This window comes from Populus euphratica, unplaced genomic scaffold (assembly GCF_000495115.2).
Source record: "Populus euphratica unplaced genomic scaffold, PopEup_1.0 scaffold145.1, whole genome shotgun sequence".
Taxonomy (NCBI): Eukaryota; Viridiplantae; Streptophyta; class Magnoliopsida; order Malpighiales; family Salicaceae; genus Populus; species Populus euphratica.
In genome coordinates, this window is record NW_011500001.1 from 395,863 (window position 1) to 422,457 (window position 26,595).

Sequence of the window (26,595 nt, forward strand, 5' to 3'; positions counted from 1 at the left end):
AAAAAAAAAAAAACACAACTTGATGAGGCTGAATACCAGCCCTTCATTATGGCAATTGATTGCAATGCTCGCTAGGCTTTGATCAAGCCATCAACTTGTTTTTTTAGTTCGTTGACCCTTGTCATTGTATTTATTTTCCATGGACAAAAATTTCAGTTTTGGTTAGTTTGGCAAACCAGGCATTTGTCTCATCAACAGACAAAGATGTCTCGCCAAAGAGATTTTTGTCTTTTTTTTTTTTTCTTGATCATTACATTTGTACACTTGAGAAAATATGCTAATTGCTATCTTTACAAAGAAGAGAAGAATAGTAATTAATAAATTTCCGGCATATTTGTTTTTATATTTTAAAAATATTTTTTAAAAAATATTTTTATTTATTTTAAATTAATATTTTTTTAGTATTTTTAAATTATTTTAATATATTGATATTAAAAATAATTTTAAAATAATAAAAAAAATATTATTTTAATATATTTTTAAATAAAATATATTTCAAAAAATAACGACTACCATCTCCTAATTATTCTTTACTTGTGCTCTTCAGCCACGTTTTCTGAGAGGAAATTTGCAAAGGCAACTACCATGAGGTGATTATTGTTTTTTTTTTTTTAATTCTGATTTTGTACTTTTATGCGGTCGACTAGTATGACTCTCATGAAATTGAGTTCCACTCCCCAAAACGACGGAAAAGGACATGGAGGAAGGGGGAAACCAAAGTTTTTAGACCCGGTGTGGCCGGAGAGGTCCAAGACCTGATTTCAGGTTTTGACGGGGTCATCGAGTTTTAATCGGGTTATTCGGTCAGCTGGGTCAATTTTTATTTTAAAAAAAATTTAAAACGATATCGTTTTAGTAAAAAAATAAAAATTAACAGGTTGCAACCAGATTTTTTACCGGGTTTTGCTGGGTCAACCAGCTAAATCAACTAGCTGAGTCGACTGGATCATGACTTACCCTATTTTTTCATCAACCTACTCTAGTTTCAATTCCAAATCAACCAGATCTCGAGTTGACCTGTCGGGTCAGGCCGGGTTCAAAACACTGGGGAAACACATAAAAGGTTGAGAAAATACACTTTTATTATGACAAGGATTTCGATCCATCTACACAGGGGGGGTGCAGGCGTATTGCCCATGCCTTTATCATGTGGGGCCAAGGGGTCATAAGACCGTAAGTGGTGTTGGGAAAAAGAAAGAAATAATAGTGGGAAAAAAACAATATAAAAAAGTTATAAAAAACTTGTATTGCTAGTATAAACATAATCACTAAGGAATCATGTTTTGTTTGCAGAAATAATTCTTCTAAAAATTAATAAATAGTTTTTTTAATTTAATATTCCTTTCTTTTTATTTTTTTAAAAATAAAATAGATCATAAATTAAGTAATAAAATTGGATAACTTGATAAGAAAATCTTAAAATCTAATTTTCAAAACTTATGCAGAAGGCCACTTGACTATAAATATTAACTATATAAAAAAAATTATAAAACTTAATTTTTAATTAATTAAATATTAAATTTTTTGATAAAAAAATAAACACAAAAAAATATACAAATCCACCCGGATTAATACTACTACCAATTATAATTATAGAACAACAAATAAACTCCATGATAATACCATTTATCCTTTCAAAGTCAATTCATTTAATCTTTATTTGTCAAGGACAAAGACATCAATTCATTATTTCAATCTCCAGTTAATCACTCTTTTGCTAAAGTATTTTTGCCACACATTTTATTTTATTTATTTATTTATTTATTTTTGCAATAAGGAGTGACTTATCCTATTATTGAAGGGGATCATGGTGGGCTTTCATAGTGATTTTTGCCTCAAATAAAGAGAGATAATACCTCGTTCAAGCAATGGAAACTTGGGTGAAGTATGTACCGTACAGATTTGACTGCGTTTCATGTGGAGGAGGAGGACACCATTGTTGCCGAATTGGAAGCTGAGAAAATCTGCCATTGATGATGCTTGGAAGCTGAGAAAATCTGTCATTGACGATGCTCATGTTTTCAGGCATCTAGATTAATTATACGGGATTCGACCTCCTTGAAGCGATAGAAAAATGATGGTGCTATCCTCCTAAGCCCTGCTGCAGACATGAAGCTCAAATACCAGAGATCAGTTGTGCCCTGAATACATAAAGCATTGGAGGCGACGAAGAACATCATGCTGAACAGCCACTACATGGTTCTGTTGTGCCGAAAATCATTAATTTATTAATTTACAGTTTTGAAAACCATTCATTAGAAAAGTGCAGGACGGCATAGACTAATTGAAGAATTGTTTGCGGTGTATCAACGGGCACTCTCTCTTATCATTTTTCCTGTTTTTCAAGAGATTCACCATTAACAAAAACACAAGCTCTATTATACCTTTGCCGGTTAAATTGGCTTTGGATATTTGAGTAACCACATCAAGAATTAAGCAAACCACAACAGAGAACCTAATCACCTATGCTCAAAAGTTACGCCAACCTAAAGTTACAATCACATAAATATGAATTGCCAATACACGAATTCCTATACTTTATTAGTTACAGCATTGTTTAACCCTTCATTTCAATACGAATGCACCCACTCGCAGAGATAGTCTTCTTAACATAACTAAAGCTTGTTTGTTGATGATGCCAGTAGAAGCTGCAATTGTTCGCTAAATTACCAAGGTCTACCAGCACCAAGGGGCACGGTATTGGATCCTGAAATCATCCGGCGGTTGCTGAAGCCACCTCTTCCTCTGGAACGGAAGTTACCTGCAGAAGATATGAACATGAGAAATAATTGAGATTCATCATCCTTGAATAGACTTGGCATTCAATCCTGATTAACACGTCCACATATATTTACCTCCAAAAGAACCAGCTGACCGAGTCATAGCAGATAACGATGGAGGCACAATCTGCCCTGCTTCTTGCAGAATTTTAATAAGATCCCTAGCAAATTTTGCATTTGACTCTGTGAAAAAGGTTAAGGCAGTTCCACTAGCTCCTGCTCGACCAGTTCGGCCTATCCTGTGAACATAATCCTCAAGGCTGGAAGGAAAATCATAGTTGACCACACATTTTATGTCCTTCACATCTACAAGCAATTAAAGTAGAAGTTAAGTGAAAATAATTGATGTATAAAGTTCACTGAATACACATAAGGACTATACGCCCCAAGACAAACTCAGCTATGAAAGATAGCTCATTCTACTAGAGATAATTAACAAAATGAAAACATTGTTTGATTCTCGATCAAGAGATTACTCGGCCTTCAGGATTTTCATTCTCAAAGTAAAGCTATCAAAGCTTGACATAAGGTAGCTAAATAAAAATCTGGACTGGAGCCTCTTAGGATAAGCATGCCTGTCACCATGCTAGCCTGATTCGCGGCTCTAGAAATGTATGAACACCCCCTTATCCCCGCACCCCTAAGATCCAAATGATCAATTTAAGATAACACATTCAAGAGACAAATGTGCCCACCTTAACCTTGCAGGGATAAGGAGCAGCTTCACCACCACTATTTCCATATCCAGCTATTTAATAAACATGTCAGTCAACCCGGCTGCCGAGATAAACCAGCTCCATATCTGTGGATGGGCAACAATCGCTTGCAAACATGTTATGCAGACACCTGTTAGTTGGAGCTATGCGATATTTGGGAATTCTGCAAATTACTGCCTCATGAAAGCCAGATTTTAGATTACTTTTCTTCCATGCAGAAACAGAAATGCAACTTCCCCAGTCACAGAATAAATCTTATACAGCTGTCCACAACACCAATGGGCAGTGCTCCTTGTGTCCATGAAACATGAGCTGTAGCTAATGGGATATTCTAGTGAATATGAGAAACCAAGGTGCCACTCAATCCAACTTTGAAATCCCTTTGAAGTAAAGAACCATGCTTACATGTTAATACAGCAATCAGTGGGTGATTATTCATATTGGTAGCTCGCTTTGCACCCATACCACAGACTATATTCAGGGAAAACTGGATAGCAGCCGGCCGACTTGCCTATCTTCAAATTTCTAGACAGATGCAAATAGACCTAGGATTCCAACACATAATGATCCTACCAAGACCCCGTGCAGCAACATCAGTGGCAGTCATTATCGCACTTCTGCCACTTTTGAATTCCGCCAGGACCCAATCCCTTTCAGCCTGGTTTTTATCACCATGGATGGACAAAGCTGCCCATCCATCCATTCTCAACTGCCTTGTAACTTGGTCACAGCCTTTTTTTGTCTCCATGAATATTAGAATTCGACTTCCATCCATCACTTCTTTCAGCAGTTTGATCAGCCTGCATAGATTTAGACATATTAAAGTAGCTATATCAACATGCTAAAACATCAATTTTTCTCTGCTACAAGCTGCTGAGACAAACCGTTTGTATTTCTCCAGGTCCATCATGACTTCAACAACTTGCTTTATAGACTGGTTTGCTTTTAAATCTTGCGATCCTATGATAACCTAAACACGGTAAAAATTTCAACAATATTGGGTGAACATGCCTTTATAACAAGCAAATAACAATAAACCCAAAACACTTATATGATGGCAATTGGGGACAACTATGACTGAGACCTTGTATGGATTATGCAAAAAATGCCTTGCTAAAGCTTCGACTTCCCTGGGCCATGTTGCACTCCAATACAATGTCTGCCTATCTGGTCGAATCTGCGATAAAAATAGACCTCTTAGAATTCAGTTTCAAAGGACTTCCTGACTAATGAAATTCCATTGTAATAACAGTTTCTGGGTCGGCCATCTGGCAAAAAATACAAATTACTTCAGTGTGAATTCCTTTAAATTAGCATGAAAAATCCAAGTACCTTACCAAAAGTCAAATTATCTCAATAAGAACATTCATTAAAATTCCAGGTTTTGTATGGCCACATTATTGCAGGAGGAAGTTAAAGACAGATGCTTACCTGAGATACAATTTTCCTAATTTGAGGCTCAAAGCCCATGTCCAACATGCGATCAGCCTCGCCCAACACTAGGTATGTGACTCTTCGCAAATTCATGTGCTGAGCTCCCAGCATATCTATTAGTCGACCAGGGGTAGCAATAATAATTTCAACACCTGGCATAAGACAGATCCTGAATCACTACCATACTTCACCAATCTCAATCTGCTTAGATTTGCAAATAGCATAACAAGCTACCCAAAACAGAAAATACCTCTTTGAAGATCACGAATTTGGGGTCCCTTGGGAGCACCGCCATATATGCATGTGCTCCTAATATTCGCCTTTGAACCAAACTTCAAAGCTTCTTCTTGAATCTGAACTGCCAGCTCTCTTGTAGGAGCTAATACTAACACAATCGGACCATCACCATGTACTAGACAGCAATAAAGTTTAAAACAATAAATATCACACAATAAAATGTGACAACTTCAAAAATTCAACCTAACCAGAAAGGCAATCAATACTAACCCAATCGAGGCTGAGCAGCAACATGCACAAAAGCTGGTAGCAGATATGCCAGTGTCTTACCAGAACCAGTCTCAGCAATGCCAATTAGATCTCTACCCTTTAGAGCCATTGGCCACCCTTGAGCTTGAATTGGCGTTGGCTCAACAAAACCCAACTTAGCAATCACCTGTAAGCAGTAATCTACCACATAAAATTAAATCAATCAGTCTAAAATAATACGTAAATTTTCAAAACGAACCATATAAGCATTGATGTGACAAGAATTTGAAGTACCAGGGAAATTGGCCTCTTGAAAAATTCGAATAGGCCTAGGCACGTCATGACCTTCAACAGTAATTTCTCTTCTAGCACGAAACGTAACCACTTCATGTTCCGACATAGACCTAATAGAAGGATTCTCGAAGTATAAGTTCTTCTCAAAAGGCACCAAGTCCCCAAAATCCTGCTTTGGAAGTGCAATATTATCCAACTCTCTCCTTGGATCTCCCCCTCCAAACCTCCCCCCTCTTCCACCACCACCACCACGGCCAGAACCAGAATTCCAGCCTCTCCCACGGCCAGCATCATTTCTTCTATCCCCACCATGAAAATTAGACCCTCGGCCACCACTAAATCCCCCTCCTCCTCCTCCACCACCACCACCACCTCGTCCAACACTGAATCCACTAGCAGGTCGCTCAAAAGCAGGATAACCTCCACCACCTGGAGGGGGACCGCCTCTACCCGCAAAAGACGGAGGCGGAGGAACCCCAGCACCACCGCCACGAGGAAAAGGCCCCATCATTGTGGGTACCACTGGAGTTTTTTGGCCCATTAAGTCACTGAAAAACAGAGCCGGTTAACATAAGAATCCAAGATTAAATTAAGAAAAAAAGGATTATTCGATCAAAACTGAGAGAATATAATTGCCTGCGATGGTGACGGTGACGGTAAGAGTCGGGGTCGGAGTAGCGGTTGTCGTAAGGGTTCATCACTGATTGGAGCTTGCTTGGGCTAGGATTTATTCGATTTGAGTTTTCTTCGTGTTGGAAGTTTGAGAGAGAGAGAGAGGGGAGAGTATTTATTTTATCAGATCGCGGGAAAGATATTTTTTTTCTTTGAGCCTCCTTTATTCGCTGAATACATATATCCTAAATATTTTAAATATAATATTATAAATATATAAACTTTCCAAATATTTTTTTTAAATAAAATCTATTGATATTTTTTAATTTTAAAACTCCAAAATATTTTTTTCCACATTAAAAAATAATATTAGTTAAATCTATTAATTTAATCAAATTCACTTTTATATTATATTTTAATATATTATTTTCTATATAAATATAAATAATACTGCTTCCAAAAAAAAAAATTTCACATTAAAAAATAATATTAATTAAATCTATTAATATGATCAAATTCACTTTTATATTATATCTTAATATAATATTTTCTATATAAATATAAATAATACTGCATCATTTTAATTTTTGAGTTCGTCATTAAGATTTTTTTATTTTCCCATAATACTGCATCATTTTAATTTTTGAGGTCGTCATTAAGATTATTTTTTTATTTTCCCAAACTAAAAAACACTTCTTCCTATTTAAAATTTATTTAATTTTTTAATTGCAAACTGAATTTTATTGATCAATTAATTTATAATATAGCCATAAAAATATATTCAAGAAAATATTTTTCATCAGATTTAATAAGACGGCTTGGGCTTTTAGGCTTCTTCGTAAACGATTTGTCGGAAACTCTTGAACGACGCGTGGTCTTTACGATAGACACTTGTAGGGCCCTACCACTACTAACAAGGTCATAGAAGGGATTAACAAGTACTATTTATTATACCATTAACATGTAGATTAAATGGAAAAAACACAAGGGAGAGGTCTAGCAAGCTGTTTTTACTTGTGTAATGATTATTTTTTAAAATATTATTATTTTAAAATATATTAAAATAATATTTATTTTATATTTTTAATTATTAGAATAATTTAAAAACATTAAAAAAACATTAATTTAAAATGAAAAATAAAAAAATGTAATTTTTTTTAAAACGCTTGAAATGCTTTGAGAATCCAAAAGATTCCTTCTCCATTTCCTTGTATGTGTATCTTCACTCCTAAAAGAAACCAATATCCATGAGAAATTCATCATAAAAGCAAGAAAGAAGGGAATCATATATATATATATATATATATATATATATGAGGATTTCGACTTCCATTCATTGGTTTGATTTACATTACATCTTTGTATTTAATATATTTTTTAGTACAAACACGGAAATTGATATAGTGTTAGTTGTAGTCTTCAAAAAAATGGTAGCCACCGGGAGTCTGTTTCCTTCAGCTTCCACCTTGTATTTGAGAGTTTTTGGGTTGCTCCTGCTGGTCTTTCCAGTATTGCCGGCTGTTTCTTCTTCTTCTTCTTCTTCTTCTGTTTGGGATAAGATCTTAAGAATCTATCTCCATGTTCCTACAAGCTGGATGAGACAGGAAACGTCGTTTTCTTCGTAGAAACTGATAGAAAACTATAACAATGTAAGCATTAATGCTATCCATTTTTCAACTTGCCTGGGAAACATGGAAGGTTGAAAAACTTGTAAGCAGAGCTGCGGATAACATCTGGTCTTTGGGCACAGGATGACACTGGCTCTATCCCATTCTTACCATCCATGATCTTCTTTCCATTATGAATAATACTAACCTCACAATAGTCTGGAGCTTTCTTCTTCACGAATTCTCCCTTTCCCAACTTTTTCCTTAGCAGCCTGCAAGGATGGAGATGAAATCATTAAATTGATTGTTGACTATTAACGTCTATCTGCAAGCATACGACAATAAGCTCATCGATTAGTTTATTCGTTAGCATAGATTGGTTGAGCGGATTATATAGCCTTCTTGCAGTCCATGTGAAATATGAGTCGAATTGGCACTCGGATGAACAGCTTTGTCAGCTACAATCTAGATTTTTTCAAATCTCAGAAAGCACAGCACATCAGTTATGAGGGGTTATATAGAAAACAAGCATCTGCACCTTGAGCAAGGTAGGCGTTTGTTTCCCATGACAAGGTGGGTGATGTTGAGAACAGGAATGAGTTCTAGAATAGTTTTGGCAGTCAGATTGCTCTCCAGCAGCATTGTATCTACTGTCACCTGTCACACGAAACAAGTTCTGGTATCAATGCTCTTGGTGAATGATGAGTTATTGAGTAGCAATATAGAGTTGCCATTATCCGCACCTTGGCATTGGCACACAGGCGAATGTATTTTTGCAGCTGGTTCCTCCTCCTGTTATTCTCTTCATTAATGTAAAATCTCACTTGATCTTGACTTAATTGGCTCCTTGATAACCTTCCAACTGTCAACAAACGATTAAAAAGAGTATAAGGCACTGTAAAATAATTAAACCTGCCATGCTCCCCAACATTGGGATGTGGCAAGCGAGAAAACAACTCTACTTGTTCATGTCAAACATAGCCTATACAGTCTGGCAGCTTTATGACCTCCGATGATTCATGTCATCAATATATATGATGGTCCACACAATAACAAAGTCTGATTTTCCTAATCAGATTTCCCCTGCATTAGTTCTGGCCACAAGTAGACTCAAGTCATCTTCTTAAATGGTCAATTGCTACATAGGGACTGCATAGATTCCAAGGTTTTGACTTGAGAAATTCAGAACAAAATCCATATCACTTAGTTATTCTAGACATATCAGTACATTGACTAGTGTAACCTCATGAGCAGCAGATATTCATTATTTTAGTTGATCAGATGTGTTGGTGTACGTTACATCAGGTCACTCTGGAAGAAGCATAATCATCTTTTCTTCCTCAGAGAAGCAAGAATTCATCCCTCTAAGCTCGATTACTCTAACAACATGAACAGCCTGGTAGGATATAAAGGTTTACCTGGTGTAGGGATATATGTCAGAGGAGGAAAAACATGGACTAGAAAAACTTGAGCTCCAGGTAAAACAGCATGATCTAGAGCCCACTTCAGTACATCTGTGTCATTTTTACCAACAGCTACATAAACATCATCACTGATTCCATCTATGCTGTTAGTAATAGTCTTGCTATCATCCCCTATCTCTACGATTTCTGGCGACATGATTCGTGCACTGTACCGCATAGAACTTGCCGGAACATATTTCTCTTCTTCCATCTCTTACTCTTAGAATCACATAGGCATAGATTATACAGAAATCAACAACGTAAATTATGTGATAGAGATAGGTGGTCTTTTTTGATAGCGAAGATAACAAGCTTTTGGCGCTAGTTAAATATTGGCAGTTATAAAGGAAATGGTCGTTGCTCTCAAGGCCACAAAGTAAAAGGAAAAATAAGAAAAGGTAATTCCCTTTTGTCAAGCAGTGTAGGCCAATGGATATGTCACATAAGACCATTTCTCTCTTGTTAAGAGCCCTTTTGGAAACCTTTTGCTTTCCCCTCCTCCATGTTGTCTTGTCATGAGGATTGACCTTACTTTGGGAGGATAGAACCTTGTGTACTATCCTCACATTTGAAAACACTGTCCTTGCTTTACCTATTGTTAGGCACACAACACACCTCGGATTGCCATCAATGAAAAAGCGTGCATGACTGAGGTCATACAAGCAGGCTCTAAATTAATTGATCAGCTTCTTCTGTTCTTGATTTTAAAACATGGAATGGAAAAAGAAGAGCAAATCTTTGTTGGACTTTAACCGACCCTGTAGATGGGAAAGGATGATTCAGTGCATTCTACTGATTGTTTCGTATTGGGAAAAGGGGTCTCTCTTTCTCTCTGCACCTTCGTCTGCCAGAAGTGTCCTATTCCGTAAGTGCTGCACAACTCAGCCATCCAATTACAAGAATACAACAATTCGGCTGGGTTCTTAGTCTAATATTCCACCATCTTAGGGGGATAATTTCTTGTTGCAGATAATTCCAAGTTGATTTTAAATATTTAAGCAGCTTGGTGGGCATAGACGAAGTCTTTAAAGACTGGCCCAGAGTACACATAGAAGAATTTGGACCTGGGCACCCAGTGCCGAATTGTACAGGTTCAGTTGTTCTCCGGTGCTTGTCTTTCACTCTCCGTGCAAAAAACATCAGGAGATGTCAATTTGCTCCCATTCTGCAGGCATGATAGATCAAAGTAATGATATTGCCTTAGCAGTAAATGTTCACTCATTTATTAACAGATTTCAATAAAAAATGATAAGCTGAGAACATCAATGGCCACCGCATGTTAGTTATAGAAGCTGCAATGCAAAGATATTTGGGAAGACGAATCCATCCATGTTGGAAATTATTTGGAGCTGCAATGCTGAAAATGTTGAAATTAATTTTGAAGTCTAAATTTAAAGTTCCTTTTATTTATTTATTTATTTATTTTTGTGCATGAATACTCATGAGTATTGTAATATAAGTTTATGTTCGTAGAAACTTATTTTTTGGAAGAGTAATATATATGATATAAAATAGAATTGTGTGTCTCATTAATTATTCTTTTTGTTCCACCATTTTTTTTTTAACATGATATTAAAGCTAGTATATGTTGGCATAAACTGTTATACAAGAATCAAATCAATTAATTTCTGAAAAGTTTTGTAAAGTCCTTTACTTTAAGAGACAATCATAGTTATAGCCTTTAATCTTGCACATCCAAAAATAGCTCTTATGTATCTACATAAACCTAGACAATATATCTTCATAAGATAAAAGAAAAAATAGAAATATTTATTATTGTTATCATGGAATCAAAGCAGGATCGTATTATCTCTACAACTTTCTTGTTCTACCAAATTCCCTTCCTCTCTGCATGTCCCCTTTACAACCATGGCAAAGTCTAGTCTAGATGATTGGATAAAGAAATTAACAGAAGCCCTAACCAAGTCCAGACTTCTTCTCAAGTTTCATTTGATGCATCTAGAACTATATCAGGTTGTGAAGATGCATATCTTAGGAAACAACTATATATTATGATCTCAGGTTGTGAAGATGCATATCTTAGGAAAAGATAAACTGAAATACATTACCAGTGATGCTTCTCAACCCTTGAAATTGATTCATATTTCCAAAAATTGAAGAATAAAAACACTATTGTTAAAGGATAGCTTATTAACTCAATGGATTCGTCTCTGATTAGAAACTTTATTCGATTCCCAACTGCTAAACAGGTATGAGATTCCATAGCTACAACCTTTTTTATGGAACCAATACAACACAATTTTACGATCTTTGGCGATATATAACCCACTCGTACGTGGCAGCTATGTGGGTCCATTGAAAAATACTACACTGATATGCAAGGCTTATGATGTAAAATTGATTTTTATCCTCTTATTTCTAAGATATATGTAGAGGATATTTAGAAATACAATTCTATTCTACAATAAAAGGAGTTTATACATTTCTTGATGGCTTAGATGATCGAATAGACAAGGTTCATGGTGATGTTCTCCAACTGTAACCATTCCCTGCAATTGAACAAAACCAAAATGTCAACCTGATGAAGGGAAATGCATTCATTGTAGTACTTGAAAAATACTTGCGAAACCTATTTTAAGTTGCATGGATATCCTAAGAGGTGGAATGATTTCCAAACAAAGAAGAAATGTGAGAGCACTAGCATAAATAAAGGCACAGTGAGAAAAGTTATTGCAAATGCCAAACTATATTTGTCTTTAATTGCTCAACTATAATCAACAATCTTTTAACATACTCCAACAAGCAAGGTAATTGCAAACATACATTGGCTACATGTCAAGATCATAATGACAACAGTTAGGTTATAAACTTTAGGGCTATTGATCATATGATGTTTGATCCCCATGATTTCTCATATACTACTAAACCCAAAAGAACTTGCATTGCAAATGCTAATGGATTCAAACATCCAGTCACGAGAGCATAAACTGTGACATTATCTTCCTCCCTCTCCCTACACCATACCCTACTTGTTCCATTCTTATCAAATAAATTACTCGTTATTAGTCAACTTACAACTACCCTTAATTGTGTTATGTTAATGCATCCTAACTTTTGTCTTTTTCATGATATTCTCACCAGTAAGATCATTAGGTTTGACACTAAAAAAGGGACACTTTACTCCATAGATGTTCTTAGTACTGGGAAAGTGAATTAGGTTCAATACACTGCTAGTGATAAGGAATGATATATTTGGTTATTTCACAATCACATAAGACATCCTTCCTTTAGATATCTGCAACATTTAGTTCCAGCTTTGTTTTCCACAGTACAACCTTCATCCTTCAAATATGAGACATGCATTGCAACTAAGAGCCATTATGTTCCTTACCTCAAAAGCCACATTAGAAGAGACAAGCCATTTTCTTTGATACATTCAAATATCTGAGGACCCTTCTTTATTACTACTCCATTAGTGGTTCATCATTTTTATTGACGATTATAATCGGATGATATGGTAGTATTTACTTAAATGTAAAGATAAAGTGTTTGGTGTGTTTCAATCATTCCATGTCGTGATCCAAACACAATTTTCAGCTAAAATTAAAGCACTTTCTAGTGATAATGGAGGTGAATTTATTAATACAAAATTCAAAGCTCATTTCCAACAAAATGTCTCATCTATAAAACATCTTATCCCCAAAATCCTTAACAAAATGGAAATACTGATAGGAAAAATTAACATATCCTAGAGACGATATAAGGAGCACATGTCCCTTCTTGATATTGGGATGATGTTATTACTATAGCAATATACTTATTTAATAGAATGCCTTCAAAAATCCTTGCATAAGAGATATATTGTGCAATCAAAATCACACATGAAGAAAAGGAGAGAGAGTTTTCCTTTTAAAAAAAAAAGAAAAAAAAAGAAAGGGATATGGCCAAAAAACCATGATGAAGAATATGATAATAGCAATCAAATAAGAAAAATGGCTCAGAGAGGCATGCTCAAACAAATATATTTGTTAAAAAAAAAAGAAATCTTAAAGAAATGATAATGAAGTGCCATTAACTAGTTATGATAATTTAAAATAACTAAAATAGTAATCCAAGAAATTCACAAGATAAATGCCAAGGAAAATGGTCACAAAAAGAAGAAACTATTTTGCAATTTGCAAGCTTCCCCATCATATTTTCAAACTTTAAGAGACTTGAGATCTTCAAAATTAAAATTTGAAGTATAAATTAGAAGTTCTTTGTATAGTTCTTCTAGATGCATAATAATGTGATTATCTTGTTCCAAGTGTTTATAATTATCCTTAGACTAGTGTAAATATATGAATAAAGTAATGATTTGTCATCTAACTAGAAATCCATTTAAATTTCTCCAGTATAATGGTAAATATAATATACAAGTGATGTGTGTTCCATCATGCCTCCCCTAACAGCAACAACTCAAACCCTGTAGTAGTTTTCCAAGTCATTGCCACCTTCTTATTCTGTGCAGTCCTTGGAAGTCTTCGCCATGTGTAGTACCTTCCGCTTTAAACCTGCCACCATACTCTTTATACTCGGTCTGTTTTAAATTTTAAATTTTGACTGAGATATCAGGTTTTAATCAAATTATGGAGTTATTTAAGTTAATTTTTTAAAATAATTAAAATAATATTATTTTAATAAAAAAATTAACAACCTATAATTAGATTTTTAACTAGATTTTGAGTCAATCCTCCAGGTCATCCGGGTTACACCAGTTTTTTTCATTTTCTATTTTTTTTAACCTGTATCAATTTCAGTCCCGGGTTGGCCCAGGTCGACTTACCACGCCGTTTCAAAACTACCGTACATACACAGACTCACTGGACATGCAGAAAGTAAATTGCATCTGTTGCTATGCTAATGGAGCATTAATTCAATTTGAGTATTGGCATGAGGCAGTGCTTCAGTATTCCCGTAAGCAAAGAACAAAGACCTTAGCAGGATTTGAAGAAGAAAGTTTAGTATTTTAAGAGGGGGTCAATGAAAGCCTCCAGAGCACGTAATCCCCCTAATGATAGTGCTTCGGTATTCCCGTAAGCAAAGAACAAAAAGACCTTTAAAACACGATAAACCCGGCCAAACTGATATTCCTATTGATGCAAGATAAGTTATCCGTGCCCAATGCCTACACTCGTATGACTAGTGAAAACTATCGTTGTTGAAAAAAAAATATGAACAAGGGCATGACTCCACACCCTCTTTCCAGGAACAACAGGGGAGATGCTCTTAATAAGCATGCCTCTTTACCTATATGCTCTTTTCCTCCTCCTTTAAAGTTTGAAGTTTAAAACAGCACACAATATCATGAGGAGTTGAGATTAATAAAAGAGTAAATACCAAAAGCTTTAAATTGGTAAGCTTGAGAAGCCCTGTTTAGAGCATCCCATCAAGCCATCGATAGAAGAATCTACCACCCACTTCGTGTGAATTCTATTTCAAGTTGGCCCACGTAGCTTATTTTCAAAGTTATATGGTCTACTTGTTCGCATGGTAACATGGTTAGCCATGGAAGGAACACATCCTCGAGTAGAATCCTCTAAGCTTTAAGCTTAATCCGCATGAATCTGCAGGACAAATTTTATCATCTATCCACACAATTCTTGTAATTGCAAGTGATGATGGATTCCAAAATGGACCAGGAGCAAGGAAAAATAAATCGAGGAGAGGAGGAGAAGAATATTATTCCTTAGTGTTGGTGGACCATTTGCCCACTACATGATGCATGGGACCATTTCTAGAGTTACAAGATGATTATAACACAAAGATAAATCTGTCTTTTAGCTACAAAAAGTGATATTTTATGTCAAACAGCAGATGAATGGAAACCATGAACGTCATATGCATGAATTAACACCTCTTCTAGCTCATCCTTTTCGGCCATTACCACCCATCCAACTAAATCTTGATATAGACTTCTTGTAGTGTTTGTGTAGTGGAAAATATTATTAGATTGCTGAAATTTGAAGATCATATGAACACATACATATCCATTTCAGATACTGCAGATCATATTGCTATGGAATCGGGAGTGCACTAACAACCATAACGAAATCGCTATGTAAGTGACTGGCTCTTGTGAGAGGTGGCGGGGCTATGTACAATTTTGAAGGGGTCAATTCTAGTTCAATGGTCTGTATATAAGCCGTAACTTTCAAGCTAATGAATCGAAGAGAAAATAAAGCATCTTCTTGAAATAATCTTAGAAAGCAGACATGGCAAAGGCCATTCAGCTTGCTGTTCTTAAAGTACTGATGATCATCATATTTGGTGGTTGGATTACTGTCTGGATTCAAAAGCCTACTAACATGTGGACAAGAAAATGGAAAGGAGCCGAAGATAGTTCTAGGTATACAGTGTTTGGCTATTATGGTATGTATAAAAAGATATCATCTGAAGAAGGTTTTTGCTTATTCCTAGAACATTTTTTCCACATATAATCACTTATTCACGGCATGATTGCATCGGTTATTAATTTGTAGAATCAAGCAAGATTTGTCGTTCTCATGCTCATTCTAATTACTGAAGAACATAAAGCATTCATGATTGCAATTACAGATGTTGGTATGCATGCTTATCCTATATTGAATGCGCTGCAGGTCTCAACTTTGCTGTATACACATTTCCTCTTATTTCCCTGACCATAATTGGACTAGTTTACTTGAATTTGGTTTCGAGGGAGCCTCCTCGAAGCAGGTAATATAGTTGTGAAATCGGATTATGCTCACTGAAAATCAATGGCTTACTTTTTTTATGATTAATATGGATGGCAGACCAGCAAGGAGTGCAACTATTGGTTTTTCAAATCCTGTGTTGGTAAACAGCTTTCTGGGAATTTTATCTAGCATAGAGATTCTGGCAGTGTTCCTCTTTGTCCTCTTTCTAGCTTGGACTTATTATGCCCGCATCAGCAATGACTTCAAAAAGTTGATGCCAATCAAGTCACTGAAATTGGATTTGTGAGTTTCAACAATCCTAAATAACAAATGGCAGATAGTAAGGATCAAGAGTAACACCATTACTGATGTTCACCTGTATTTCAGATGGCAACTCAAGTATTTAAGAGTGGCAACCCGATTCGGATTGCTAGCAGAAGCCTGCCTAGCTTTGCTTCTTCTTCCTATTTTAAGGGGAATGGCTTTATTTCAGATACTTGGCATCCAGTTTGAAGCTTCAGTAAGATACCATATATGGCTAGGGACTTCAATGATACTTTTTGCAACCATTCATGGCGCAAGCACTTTGTTCATCTGGGGTGTCAGCCACCATATTCAAGATGAGGTATTCTATGCCCTTTCTGCTTTCCCTCTTGAAACTATAGTTTTAGTCTGTTTTACTGGTTCAACTTGCATTTTTTGTGATTCAATTTGGTATCTTTCGTTATTAACATCTAGCTAGTTTTTTCATTGTTTTATTGCTTTGCTATGAGTCTCCAATAACAGATGTGGAGATGGCAGAAAACAGGACGGATATACCTGGCAGGGGAGATAGCTCTTGTTACAGGACTAGTAATATGGATCTCATCTCTTCCTCAAATAAGAAGGAGAAGATTTGAAATATTCTACTACACGCACCATCTGTACATAGTCTTTCTAATATTCTTCTTGTTCCATGCTGGAGATAGGCACTTCTACTCAGTATTTGCTGGGATATTTCTCTTCGGTCTTGACAAGCTACTTCGAATTGTACAATCGAGACCAGAAACTTGCGTTCTCTCAGCACGAATATTCCTATTCCCCAGCAAAGCCATAGAACTTACGCTGCCAAAGGATCCAAGTAAACTTTTTAATCTTATTAGTTACAATCATATTTATTATTGTTGTGACAGTGAGTTCTCTCATCAGAATGGCTCTCGTAATAATTGTAGGATTGAAGTATACCCCAACAAGTGTTATTTACATGAAGATACCAAGTATTTCCAAGTTTCAGTGGCATCCCTTCAGTATAACTTCTAGCTCTAACCTAGATGATCACACGATGTCTGTTGTGGTAAAATGCAATGGGGGCTGGACAAGTACTTTCTATGACGTGATGCAAGCAGAGTTGGATTCAGATACTGGTTCTATGAGCTGTATGCCTGTGTCGATTGAAGGCCCTTATGGACCTGCTTCCCTGGACTTCCTAAGGTTTGCATAAAAGAACTTGGTATTGCAGGACAAGATTTTAATTGAAATAAAGATGATAATGAACTAGCTAAGAAATTCAGAAATTTTTTGCACTAGCAAGATGATTTTAGAGATTGTCACTAGTTAAGAAATTTTTTGCAGGCATGACAGCCTACTAATGATTGCTGGTGGAGCTGGGATAACCCCATTTCTCGGCATTTTAAACGAAATTGCTTCTGTAAACAGCAGCAGATATAGATTCCCCACGCGTGTTCAGCTTATCTATGTCGTGAAGAAATCACTAGATATTTGCCTTTTAAACTCAGTTTCTTCCCTACTTCTGAACCAGTCATCCACACAATTGTCTCTGAAGCTAAAAGTATATGTAACTCAAGAAGAGAGGTCTAATGCAACAGTGAGAGGATTAGTGAATGACTTATCTCTAGTAAGAACAGTCAACTTTAGCACCGAATGCTCAAACTATGCCGTACATGGACCAGAAAGTCCACTTTGGATGGCTGCCATGGCCGCATTGTCCTCCATCAAATTCATGGTTTCTCTTATGTGCTTCAATCACATTTTTCTTCCCCATGAAAAGAAGAGTGCTGTGACGGAAAAGATGGTTGTTCCCTCAGAAAAGAAGGCCGCAAAAGAAAAGACCCCCTCTTCAGTTGTTGATCTACTTCTCCTAGCTTCTTTCATCATAACACTGGCATGCAGCACCTTTTTAGCAAGTATTTTGAGATGGAAAAGACTCAAGAAAGATATCCCACCTGTCTCTCCAAAACAAGGTAAAGCCACAGAACATGGTTCAGTGGAGACTAGAAGTCCTGTTGAAGAACATGAACTTCATTTTGGAGGAAGGCCTGACTTTCAAGGTACTATTATTCTATCATCCCTTTCCTCCAATTCTTGCTGAATCTACTTCTTGAACTTTATGGTTCTAATTTCAGTTTGTGTAATTACATGTTGCCAATAGATATATTCTCCAAGTTTCCAAATGAAACCGGCGGGTCTGATATCGGAGTGCTGGTGTGTGGACCGGTAAGCATGAAGGAGTCGGTGGCATCGTTATGCCAGCTGAAGTCTCAAGGACTCAACATTGGTTCCAGGGGAAAGAAAACATACTTCAGTTTCCACTCCCTCAACTTCACTCTCTAGTCTCATCATCATTATCGCCATTAAGACACAGAAAAACTTGCCCAAATGTAACTAGTAGTAGTATCTGGCTTCCTAAATAATGGATGGCTACATTCCACTTTGTACATACTTCATTGTAAAAAGACTGAGCAGTTCAGCCGAGTGCTTGTGGATTTAAAATAAGATGGAACTTTATCAAAGTGCTTTGCGGGCCAAACTGAAATTAAATTTGGTGGATTTATAAATTATTACCTACTCTTAACTAAGAAATTAAGGAAATAACATCCTTTATCTTTTTTTAAACATGATAAAATAATTATTATGTTTTACAATAATGACATTTAAATATATTAACCTTCAGAATAACAATAATTGTTAATTGATCAGCCAGTTAGATATAACTGTATAGTCAATTAATTATTTTACATAAAAATTATAATTTTATAATTTTTTTAAATATATATTACGAGTAAAAATAAATATTTTTATCTAACTTGTAAACTTAAAAACAAATTCTAATTAAAATCTTAAAAAAATATTATTCATGTAGTAATTCTTACATATGATTTTGAACAACTAGGTATAACTTTATTAGAACTAAATAAAAATTTATCATAAACATTTTTATATAGATGACTTAGCAAATATATTTACATCTTAATAACATAGATTTAAGCTCAATTCTAAATTTATATAAATATCACGGTTATAAACCATGTTGAATTTATATATCATTTGACCATTTATTTTCATTTTACATGCACAATTTATCCCCAACTTTGAGGGGGTTTCGTAGTTAATAATATAGCAGTGGAGTCCACCTTGTGTTGAGACAGGATATTAGTATAATTTTCTCATGCCTCTATGATGAGCCTTTGCACATGACTTTAAGTATATCTCAAACAAGGCATTAGTGCTAGTCATCATGGCTTAAAATTATGTGGATGTCATGAACTTATGATGCTTTTTCTCCAAAAAGCACCTAAACCCTAATCCGAAGGGAGAATCAAATCTAGCAGCCACTAAGGCATTTCAAGGTCAATTTGCCACTATAATTGTGGCCTCTCCACAGTAACATGAGCAACCCAAAATCCAGACTTGGATAAAAATTAACTTGTAGTCGTACGACTTAATCATTTGCTAGAAGGTATTTATAAATATAACAGAAGTATTTTTTTCTAGAAATATATTAAAATAACATTTTTTATTTAAAAAAATATTTTTATTATCTACATATAAAAATTAATTTTAAATAAAATAATTTAAATTTTTAAAAAACATAATTAACATATGTAGGTGGGATAGGAAGTGGTGTTTCCAATGACGAACAGGTGAGTAACGTGTAAAAACTTGCCCTTGAGAAGAGAACGATAGCTGGAAACAGCTGCTAATACCCTTCAGGCTAAGGAGCAAGAGAAGAAATTCGCCCTGAGGAGGGGCTCGTGATTAGCTAGGTGGTAACATAATAGTTTACCAAAATAATGATTAGGTCTAAAAAGATGATGAACCATAGCAGGACTGAGACATGGCCCAGACTACCATGGGAGGCTCAGACATGGTATGAACACCCCCGCCCGGGTCATCGATCCACAGGAAGAACAATAGAGAAACAGAAAGGAAAATAATTTCTTGACAAGAATTGAGGTCTTCACCATCACTTAATAATTTAAACCAACGGAACTTCAACACAAATTCATGAGTGACAAGTTGTTCAGTCTCGTATTAAAGGCAAAGACAAAACTTCGTACACAAATGAAAGCAAAGAGCCATATATTACCACCAAAGGTCATGATTGGATTGGCTTAGTCAGGAACTTCATTTTTCAATTGCAACTTTATTTTTCGGTTGTCGTTCTAATTTTCTGTATCCCCTCCAATTGGCTAGGATAAGATAGCCACTGTTGCTAATTGGGACATGATATTTTAAAGAAAGCTAAATAGCTGGTGATTTTTAGTATAGCTCTAAACACATATCAATATGGATGACAACAGTGAAATTTACATTAGAATAATGTCTAATTAAAAGGATTTTAAGGGATATTTTAGTATTTTTATATTATTTTTTCTATTTTTTAATTGAAAAACTATTGATACGAATTTCATAAGCCCTAATGAGTAGGTAACGCTCGAGCCATTAAGAAAACGAGCAAGACGTCTTCTAATAGTTAAATCTAGTCATTCGCAATGTCTATATGGTACAACACGTGTAGATATATCATGGTTGGATTGTCGCCGATAATCAATTGTTTATGTTTTTTTTTTTTATTTCCTCTAACAACAAAAATACATAATTATTACTTGTTTGTTTTTGTTTGCTTGAGTCTAACATGGTTTATCAAACTCAAGCTACTTGAATTTGATGTTATGCTAGAACTAAGGTTTTTAGATCTAACAATAATGTTAGATCCAGGATACTTGGGCTTACTTAGGCCTCGGTACTACACAAGATTTAAGATTTTTAAATCTAATAACCATATTTGATACTAAATCTAGGCACAAGTTTGGCATAGTTGCCAGATTTAGATGAGCTGCTAGAACAATGTCTCTTAGATTTGGTATGGTCATCAAACCCAAATTATTTGGATTTGACATGGTCATCAAATCAAAAACTTCTAGATCTTGCACTGACATGGTAACCAAGCTCAAGAAACTTAACTCTAACATCATTGTTTTACTCAAAATATTTAAAATATTCTCTAAATACTTTATATTTTTTTACATTTAAAAAAAATATGATTAACCCGCTACTAAAAGGTTTGCTAATAAACTAGTTAGTGCCAATCATAGAGACAGTCCAAAAACAGCATGACATATACCTTATCATGCCAAGAATATGAACTAAATACATGTTTGAGAGAAGCTGATGGAATAAAAGCACGCAGGAAAGAAATAGGTATCTCTTTCTTACATCATGGGACATGTTTAATCAGCTCATTGAAGAGAAAAAAGAGCATGAACAGTGAAAAGGAGAAGGGAAGAACAAAGCATCGCTTTATGGCTTGGATTTGATGATTATTTCACAAGTCTAATCTAACAGTATTTTGTTCTTGGAATAGATTCCTGATAACAGATCATGCTGAAGAAGAATCACGCAAAATAAGCTCATGAACCAATTGATAATTATCTTAGCCATGAGCTGGACTTGGTCCAGTCTGAATTACGCCTGGTACTGAGTATTGAAGATTCGACCAAAGGGTTCCACAGCTCTGCAAACGCTGACTTACAAAGTTGGTTGCCTATAGATTCTTTGACCATGTTGTGAAGAATTAAAAATGCATATTTAATTTAATATAGCTGAAAAGAAAATGGGAGCCAACATGCATCATTTTCTTAGGTACAGTCAACTTTCTGATAGGAAAGCTAAACTTCGTTGATCAAAGATATTATCTTAAGCAGAGAGAGAATTTTCTCACTTGATCCAAAGGACAAGACAACATCACCAGTAAATACCTCTCAATCTCAAAGGGAAAGAGAGTTCATTCTTATATTTCTACATCTTTGTTCCTTTGGAATGGTCCTATTCTCGTGTTTGATTAGATGAAGATGAAAAAAGCAATCAGTCAGAGGAAAGGTTTCGGGCAACTTGTTTGCATAAAGTAAAGAACTAAGGAAACCTCCTCCAAATGTTTATTTACGTGAGAACTAACTCATGCTTGTTCTTGGATGAATGTTTTACTAGTCTTTATTCAATTACAAATGTAAAGGGAATTAAAACTATAATATCTACCACCTCAAATTCAACAAAAAAATATTAACAGAAGAAGATGTATATTCACACCTGCGGATCATGTAGTGTTAGAGCCACCTCTTTCACCACCATGTGTGCTGCCATCACCGCCCCCGTCGCCACTGGCCAAAACATTCAACAACTCAGCAGGTGCGGCAGCCACATCCTCCCCAACCAAAACTGCCACCACCTCCCTCATACTAGGCCTCCTCTGGGGATCAGGATGGCAACAAACTAATCCAAGCTTCAACACCATCTCCATTTCCTCCACCACAAACTCCCCCTTCATTCTTTCATCCGCTGCCTCCACCGCCTTCCCTTTAGCATGCAGATCTCTCACCAAATCAATCAGCACTGAATCCTCCTCCTCAGTTGACCCCATTTCTATCGGCTTTCTACCGCAAGCCACCTCTAATATCACAACTCCAAAACTATAGATATCACTCGCGGATGTTGCTACAGCCCTTGTTACCAATTCAGGAGCCAAGTATCCCAATGTGCCAACCACTCGAGTTGTATTAGGTACTTCATTGTGACTATAAAGTTTTGCAAGGCCAAAATCTCCAAGCCTGCCTCGCATATCTGAATCTAACAAAATATTGCTTGATTTAATATCCCTGTGCACAACTACTTGGTCCCAGCCATGATGGAGATAGTTTAATCCTTCAGCTACATCAGCAAGGACTTGGCGCCGTTGTTGCCAGTTCAATAGCTTCTTAGGCTTGTGGAATATGTAACGATCGAGGCTGCCATTGGGCATGTAATCATAAACAAGCATAAGCTCATTGGATTTTCTACACCAGCCTCGCATTTGGACTAAGTTCTTATGTTGCAGCCTGCCCATACTCGATATCTCAGCCATGAACTCTCTTAGACCTTGTTTAGAGTCATGATTCACGCATTTGACTGCAATTTCAGAATTGTTTGAGAGGATTCCTCTGTACACTTTCCCAAATCCACCTGAACCCAAAAGCTGATCTTTGGAGAATCCATTAGTGGCTTCACTTAATTCTTCATAGGAGAATCTATGAGGCCAATATTCGAGCTCCCAATCTTCGATCGCATCTTCTTCTAAATCTTTCAACTTATTCTTATACCACAAACAATAAACCACAAACACACAAATCATAACAAAAACAGCACAACCAATCGTTATGCCAGAAATAGCACCAGCTGACAATGAATTCGACGAAGATGGTAGGCTAAAAACGGGCAAATTCGTAACATTTATATCTCTAGCAACACCTGTATCACTAAAACTCCAAGCTAAAATCCTTTGTGCTTCAACCCAAGTAGTCTTTGAAGCAGAAAACCCCACATACATCTCCTCAGATGTATAATTCGCAATCACGGGATTTTTATAGCTAAGAATCGGCACAGATGGACGAGAAACTCCAACAGGGGCAACTGTAACATTGATCTCAAAATTGGCCCCATCAAATTCAATCCACGCTCGGACATTCTGACCATTTCCCATACTGACAGGCACAAAACCGGCAGAAGAATTGTACCCACCAGGTGCGGTTTTAGCAGACTCGATATTGTTCAAATCGATACCAATATGATTCCTATCAGGATCATTAAATTCTGGGTTCTGCCCAGTATCAAATTCAACAACTAAAAGTGGAGCTACAGAGCGTACAGTCGGATTAGAAAAAACACCAAAGTATTGGCTAGCAAGAGCACCAGGAGGGTTAGTCCAGTTAGAGAGAACAAAAGCAAGACCAAAGCCAGGACTTGAAGCAATGTTGGGCAATATAGAGAAGACAAAAGAAGTTGAAAAAGAAGAGAGAGTAGTAGTCGAGTTCTGGGTTTGTTTCATCTTCATTCTTGTTGGATAAAAAGCACGTCCTAGGGAGTACTGGTTGGTGTCATTGAGGAGTCTGATCACCGAGGTGTCGACTGTGGCATCTGGGATGAGAATTACTCCAGGGTTTGTAGCATTGAAGGAATCAAAGAGGAAGTCAAGGGCGAAACTGGGATGGATGAAGAAAAGGAAGAGGAGGAGAGGTGGTCGCGACGGCATCCGTAAGGATTCCGGCAGCCGGAGGAGAGATTTGAGGAGGTGGGTGGTTGTGGCCATGGATGATTAAAATTGTAAGTAAGAATAATATAAATTTTGAATTAGTTTACTGGCATTAGAGTTTTAATCGGTGATTAATGATTATAAGTTTAAATTTTATTATTTTTATTTATTTAATAAAAATTAAATATAAATAATAAGTGTTTGAAGTAGTTTAAGTTTATTAAAAATATAATATAAATTATAAATTATTTGTAACCTAACTTTTTACGTGAGAATTTAAAATTTTAGGTCGGATTAATTTTTTTACCCATTTGACTGACTATCGTTTCATTACATCAGATAGATAGGATGGTGTGTTCTGTCTTTCATTGTTCATCATTTGATGATGCTATTTTGCATTATTAATAACTTTATTACGTTATTATTAAGTGTTGGTCAACTGTATTCATATTAATATTATTTATATTACTAACATAATATACAAAAATACTTATTCTCTACAATTAAAACTCTTTACATACATACATACATATATATATACATACATACATACATATATATATATTATGATTGTTTTTTATTTTAAAATTTTTTAAAAAGGTTAGAAATTTTTTATTTTTTGGTATTTTTAAATTATTTTAATATACTAATATTAAAAATATTTTTTAAAAAATAAAAAAATATTATTTTAATATATTTAAAATAAAAAAACTACAAGCATACTCCAACACGCTAAGGAGACAATTGGATGCGCTTGCATAGGTTTGTTTTTTATTTTCTTTTCTTTTCATGACGAAAAGAAAGAAAGTCTAAGAAGTTGCGTTGTCGATCAATTTGCAAGTGAAAGCAACCTGTCGTTCACTGTACGCCGATGGCTTCGAGAATAGAAGCCAGAATGCTTGACTGATGCATGCAGGCGTAGAAACTTGAAAGGGCATGTGGTCAAGTTGAAAGGATACAGGCCAGAATGCCTGACTTTGTCGATCAATCAGCAATGTGCCTGGATTGACGTCTATTTTTTATTTATTTTTCATTTACATGGGTGTTCAGTCCTCAGCTTGCACGTATCATGACTAATTCTCACAACTCATTGAATATCTTACAAATCCAGTAAGCATGTAAGGCACCGCAAAAGTGACAAGCGTGCACACTAGAGTTCAAACCCAGGTGCAATAAAAAAAACAAACCCCTTTCACTGCTAGGCCAAGCCCTAGTTTTCACATCTATTTTGTTCTCACTTGGGGTTGTGCTTTAGACTTCAGAGCTTTTGCATTGCATGTTTAAGGAACTGTTCATGGCATTGCTTTAATATTTGGGAATTACATGTTACAAACATGTTTGGCTTTTTAGTTCTTGCCCGCTTATATATATAGAATATATTCTATTCAAAATCTTAATTTTTTTAGATAAGATTCTAAATATAATTTATATTATTTTTTAAAATATTTAAAAAAACTTTTAAAACTTGAATTTACATAGATTTACACTATTTTATACTTAATTTTTATCAAATAAATAAAAATATTAAGATATAAAATGGTAACAATTTTGTCTGATATCATGTTAAAAAATATTTTTAAATTTATATGTGAGATTAAAAAATATAATTTATATTATTTTAATAAAAAGGATGAAAATTATTAAATTCTAATTTTTATTAATAAATTTATAAAACTTAAATTATGTGATATTTGAAAAGTAAATTAGTCAACTTTCATATGTAGGATTTTCAATAAAATAGACTTTTAGACTGGTCAGTGATGGTGGGGTTAAATTAGCCCTAGCTCCCTGGGTTCATTTTCTGTATTCCCATTAAGCCATGTTAATCCTTTATATTAGTATTATTTCTTTTCCCTTTGTAGTGCCTATAATCTTCCCTTGTTTGGGTCTAACTGTTCCTGAGCAAGTAATTATTTCTGGCATAATTTGCAATGTTGAATCTTCGCAGGTAGAGAGAGAGAGAGAGAGAGAGAGAGCGAGTGCAGTGGGGCTGGTCGCCTTCCCAGAAGTTATTGAACATGGATCAGCCAGCTGAACAGAAACGGAAGCCCGATGGCAATTCCAAGTGCCTTTAAACTTGAAGGAACGGCCTCACACATTTGACCGTCTTTTCTTCTTTCTTAGGCTTGGGCTTAAGCCGTGTCCTCCCCCGTAATATATATATATATATATATATATACACACACACACACACAATGATGTATCT

At 35.5% G+C, this 26,595-nt stretch overlaps 4 protein-coding genes across 7 annotated transcripts in view; 1 reads left to right on the forward strand and 3 right to left on the reverse strand.

Annotated features, from left to right (window-relative positions):
* Positions 1-6,548, reverse strand: part of LOC105140881 (DEAD-box ATP-dependent RNA helicase 20-like) — a 7,970-nt gene extending 1,422 nt beyond the window's left edge. Inside the window, exons 1-10 of one of the 3 annotated variants that reach the window (XM_011047918.1) lie at positions 6,347-6,548; positions 5,711-6,258; positions 5,438-5,617; positions 5,181-5,342; positions 4,928-5,082; positions 4,581-4,673; positions 4,381-4,466; positions 4,070-4,296; positions 2,856-3,086; positions 2,358-2,761 (exon numbers count right to left, since the gene is read on the reverse strand). In XM_011047918.1, coding sequence (XP_011046220.1) covers positions 2,667-2,761; positions 2,856-3,086; positions 4,070-4,296; positions 4,381-4,466; positions 4,581-4,673; positions 4,928-5,082; positions 5,181-5,342; positions 5,438-5,617; positions 5,711-6,258; positions 6,347-6,408 — 1,839 coding nt within the window. In that variant the 5' untranslated portion in view covers positions 6,409-6,548 and the 3' untranslated portion in view covers positions 2,358-2,666. Of the gene's footprint in view, positions 1-2,357; positions 2,762-2,855; positions 3,087-3,475; positions 4,297-4,380; positions 4,467-4,580; positions 4,674-4,927; positions 5,083-5,180; positions 5,343-5,437; positions 5,618-5,710; positions 6,259-6,346 lie in introns of those variants that run through there. The other 2 variants (XR_845264.1, XR_845263.1) reach the window with 2 other exon arrangements.
* Positions 6,549-7,597: 1,049 nt separating this feature from the next.
* On the reverse strand, positions 7,598-10,121 carry LOC105140882 (U-box domain-containing protein 33-like). The gene is made up of 5 exons (XM_011047919.1): positions 9,348-10,121; positions 8,673-8,791; positions 8,468-8,586; positions 8,005-8,201; positions 7,598-7,913 (listed from the first exon to the last, which is right to left on the reverse strand). Exons 1-5 carry the CDS (start codon positions 9,601-9,603, stop codon positions 7,885-7,887), a joined length of 720 nt encoding a protein of 239 aa, XP_011046221.1. The 5' UTR covers positions 9,604-10,121; the 3' UTR covers positions 7,598-7,884.
* Positions 10,122-15,218: 5,097 nt separating this feature from the next.
* FRO8 (ferric reduction oxidase 8) lies at positions 15,219-18,837 on the forward strand. The gene is made up of 8 exons (XM_011047920.1): positions 15,219-15,764; positions 15,992-16,088; positions 16,166-16,351; positions 16,436-16,673; positions 16,835-17,168; positions 17,260-17,518; positions 17,660-18,375; positions 18,477-18,837. The coding sequence occupies exons 1-8, from the start codon at positions 15,608-15,610 to the stop codon at positions 18,656-18,658; spliced, it is 2,169 nt and encodes a 722-aa protein (XP_011046222.1). The 5' UTR covers positions 15,219-15,607; the 3' UTR covers positions 18,659-18,837.
* A 2,774-nt stretch (positions 18,838-21,611) lies between these two features.
* Positions 21,612-24,487, reverse strand: LOC105140884 (L-type lectin-domain containing receptor kinase S.1-like). Of its 2 annotated transcripts, none has more exons than XM_011047921.1 (2): positions 22,415-24,487; positions 21,612-21,930 (listed from the first exon to the last, which is right to left on the reverse strand). In XM_011047921.1, exon 1 carries the CDS (start codon positions 24,444-24,446, stop codon positions 22,422-22,424), a length of 2,025 nt encoding a protein of 674 aa, XP_011046223.1. In that variant the 5' UTR covers positions 24,447-24,487; the 3' UTR covers positions 21,612-21,930; positions 22,415-22,421. The 2 variants fall into 2 exon arrangements, with proteins under 2 accessions (XP_011046223.1, XP_011046224.1); XM_011047922.1 differs by lacking the exon at positions 21,612-21,930 and adding an exon at positions 21,960-22,094.
* Between the last annotated feature and the right edge of the window lie 2,108 nt (positions 24,488-26,595).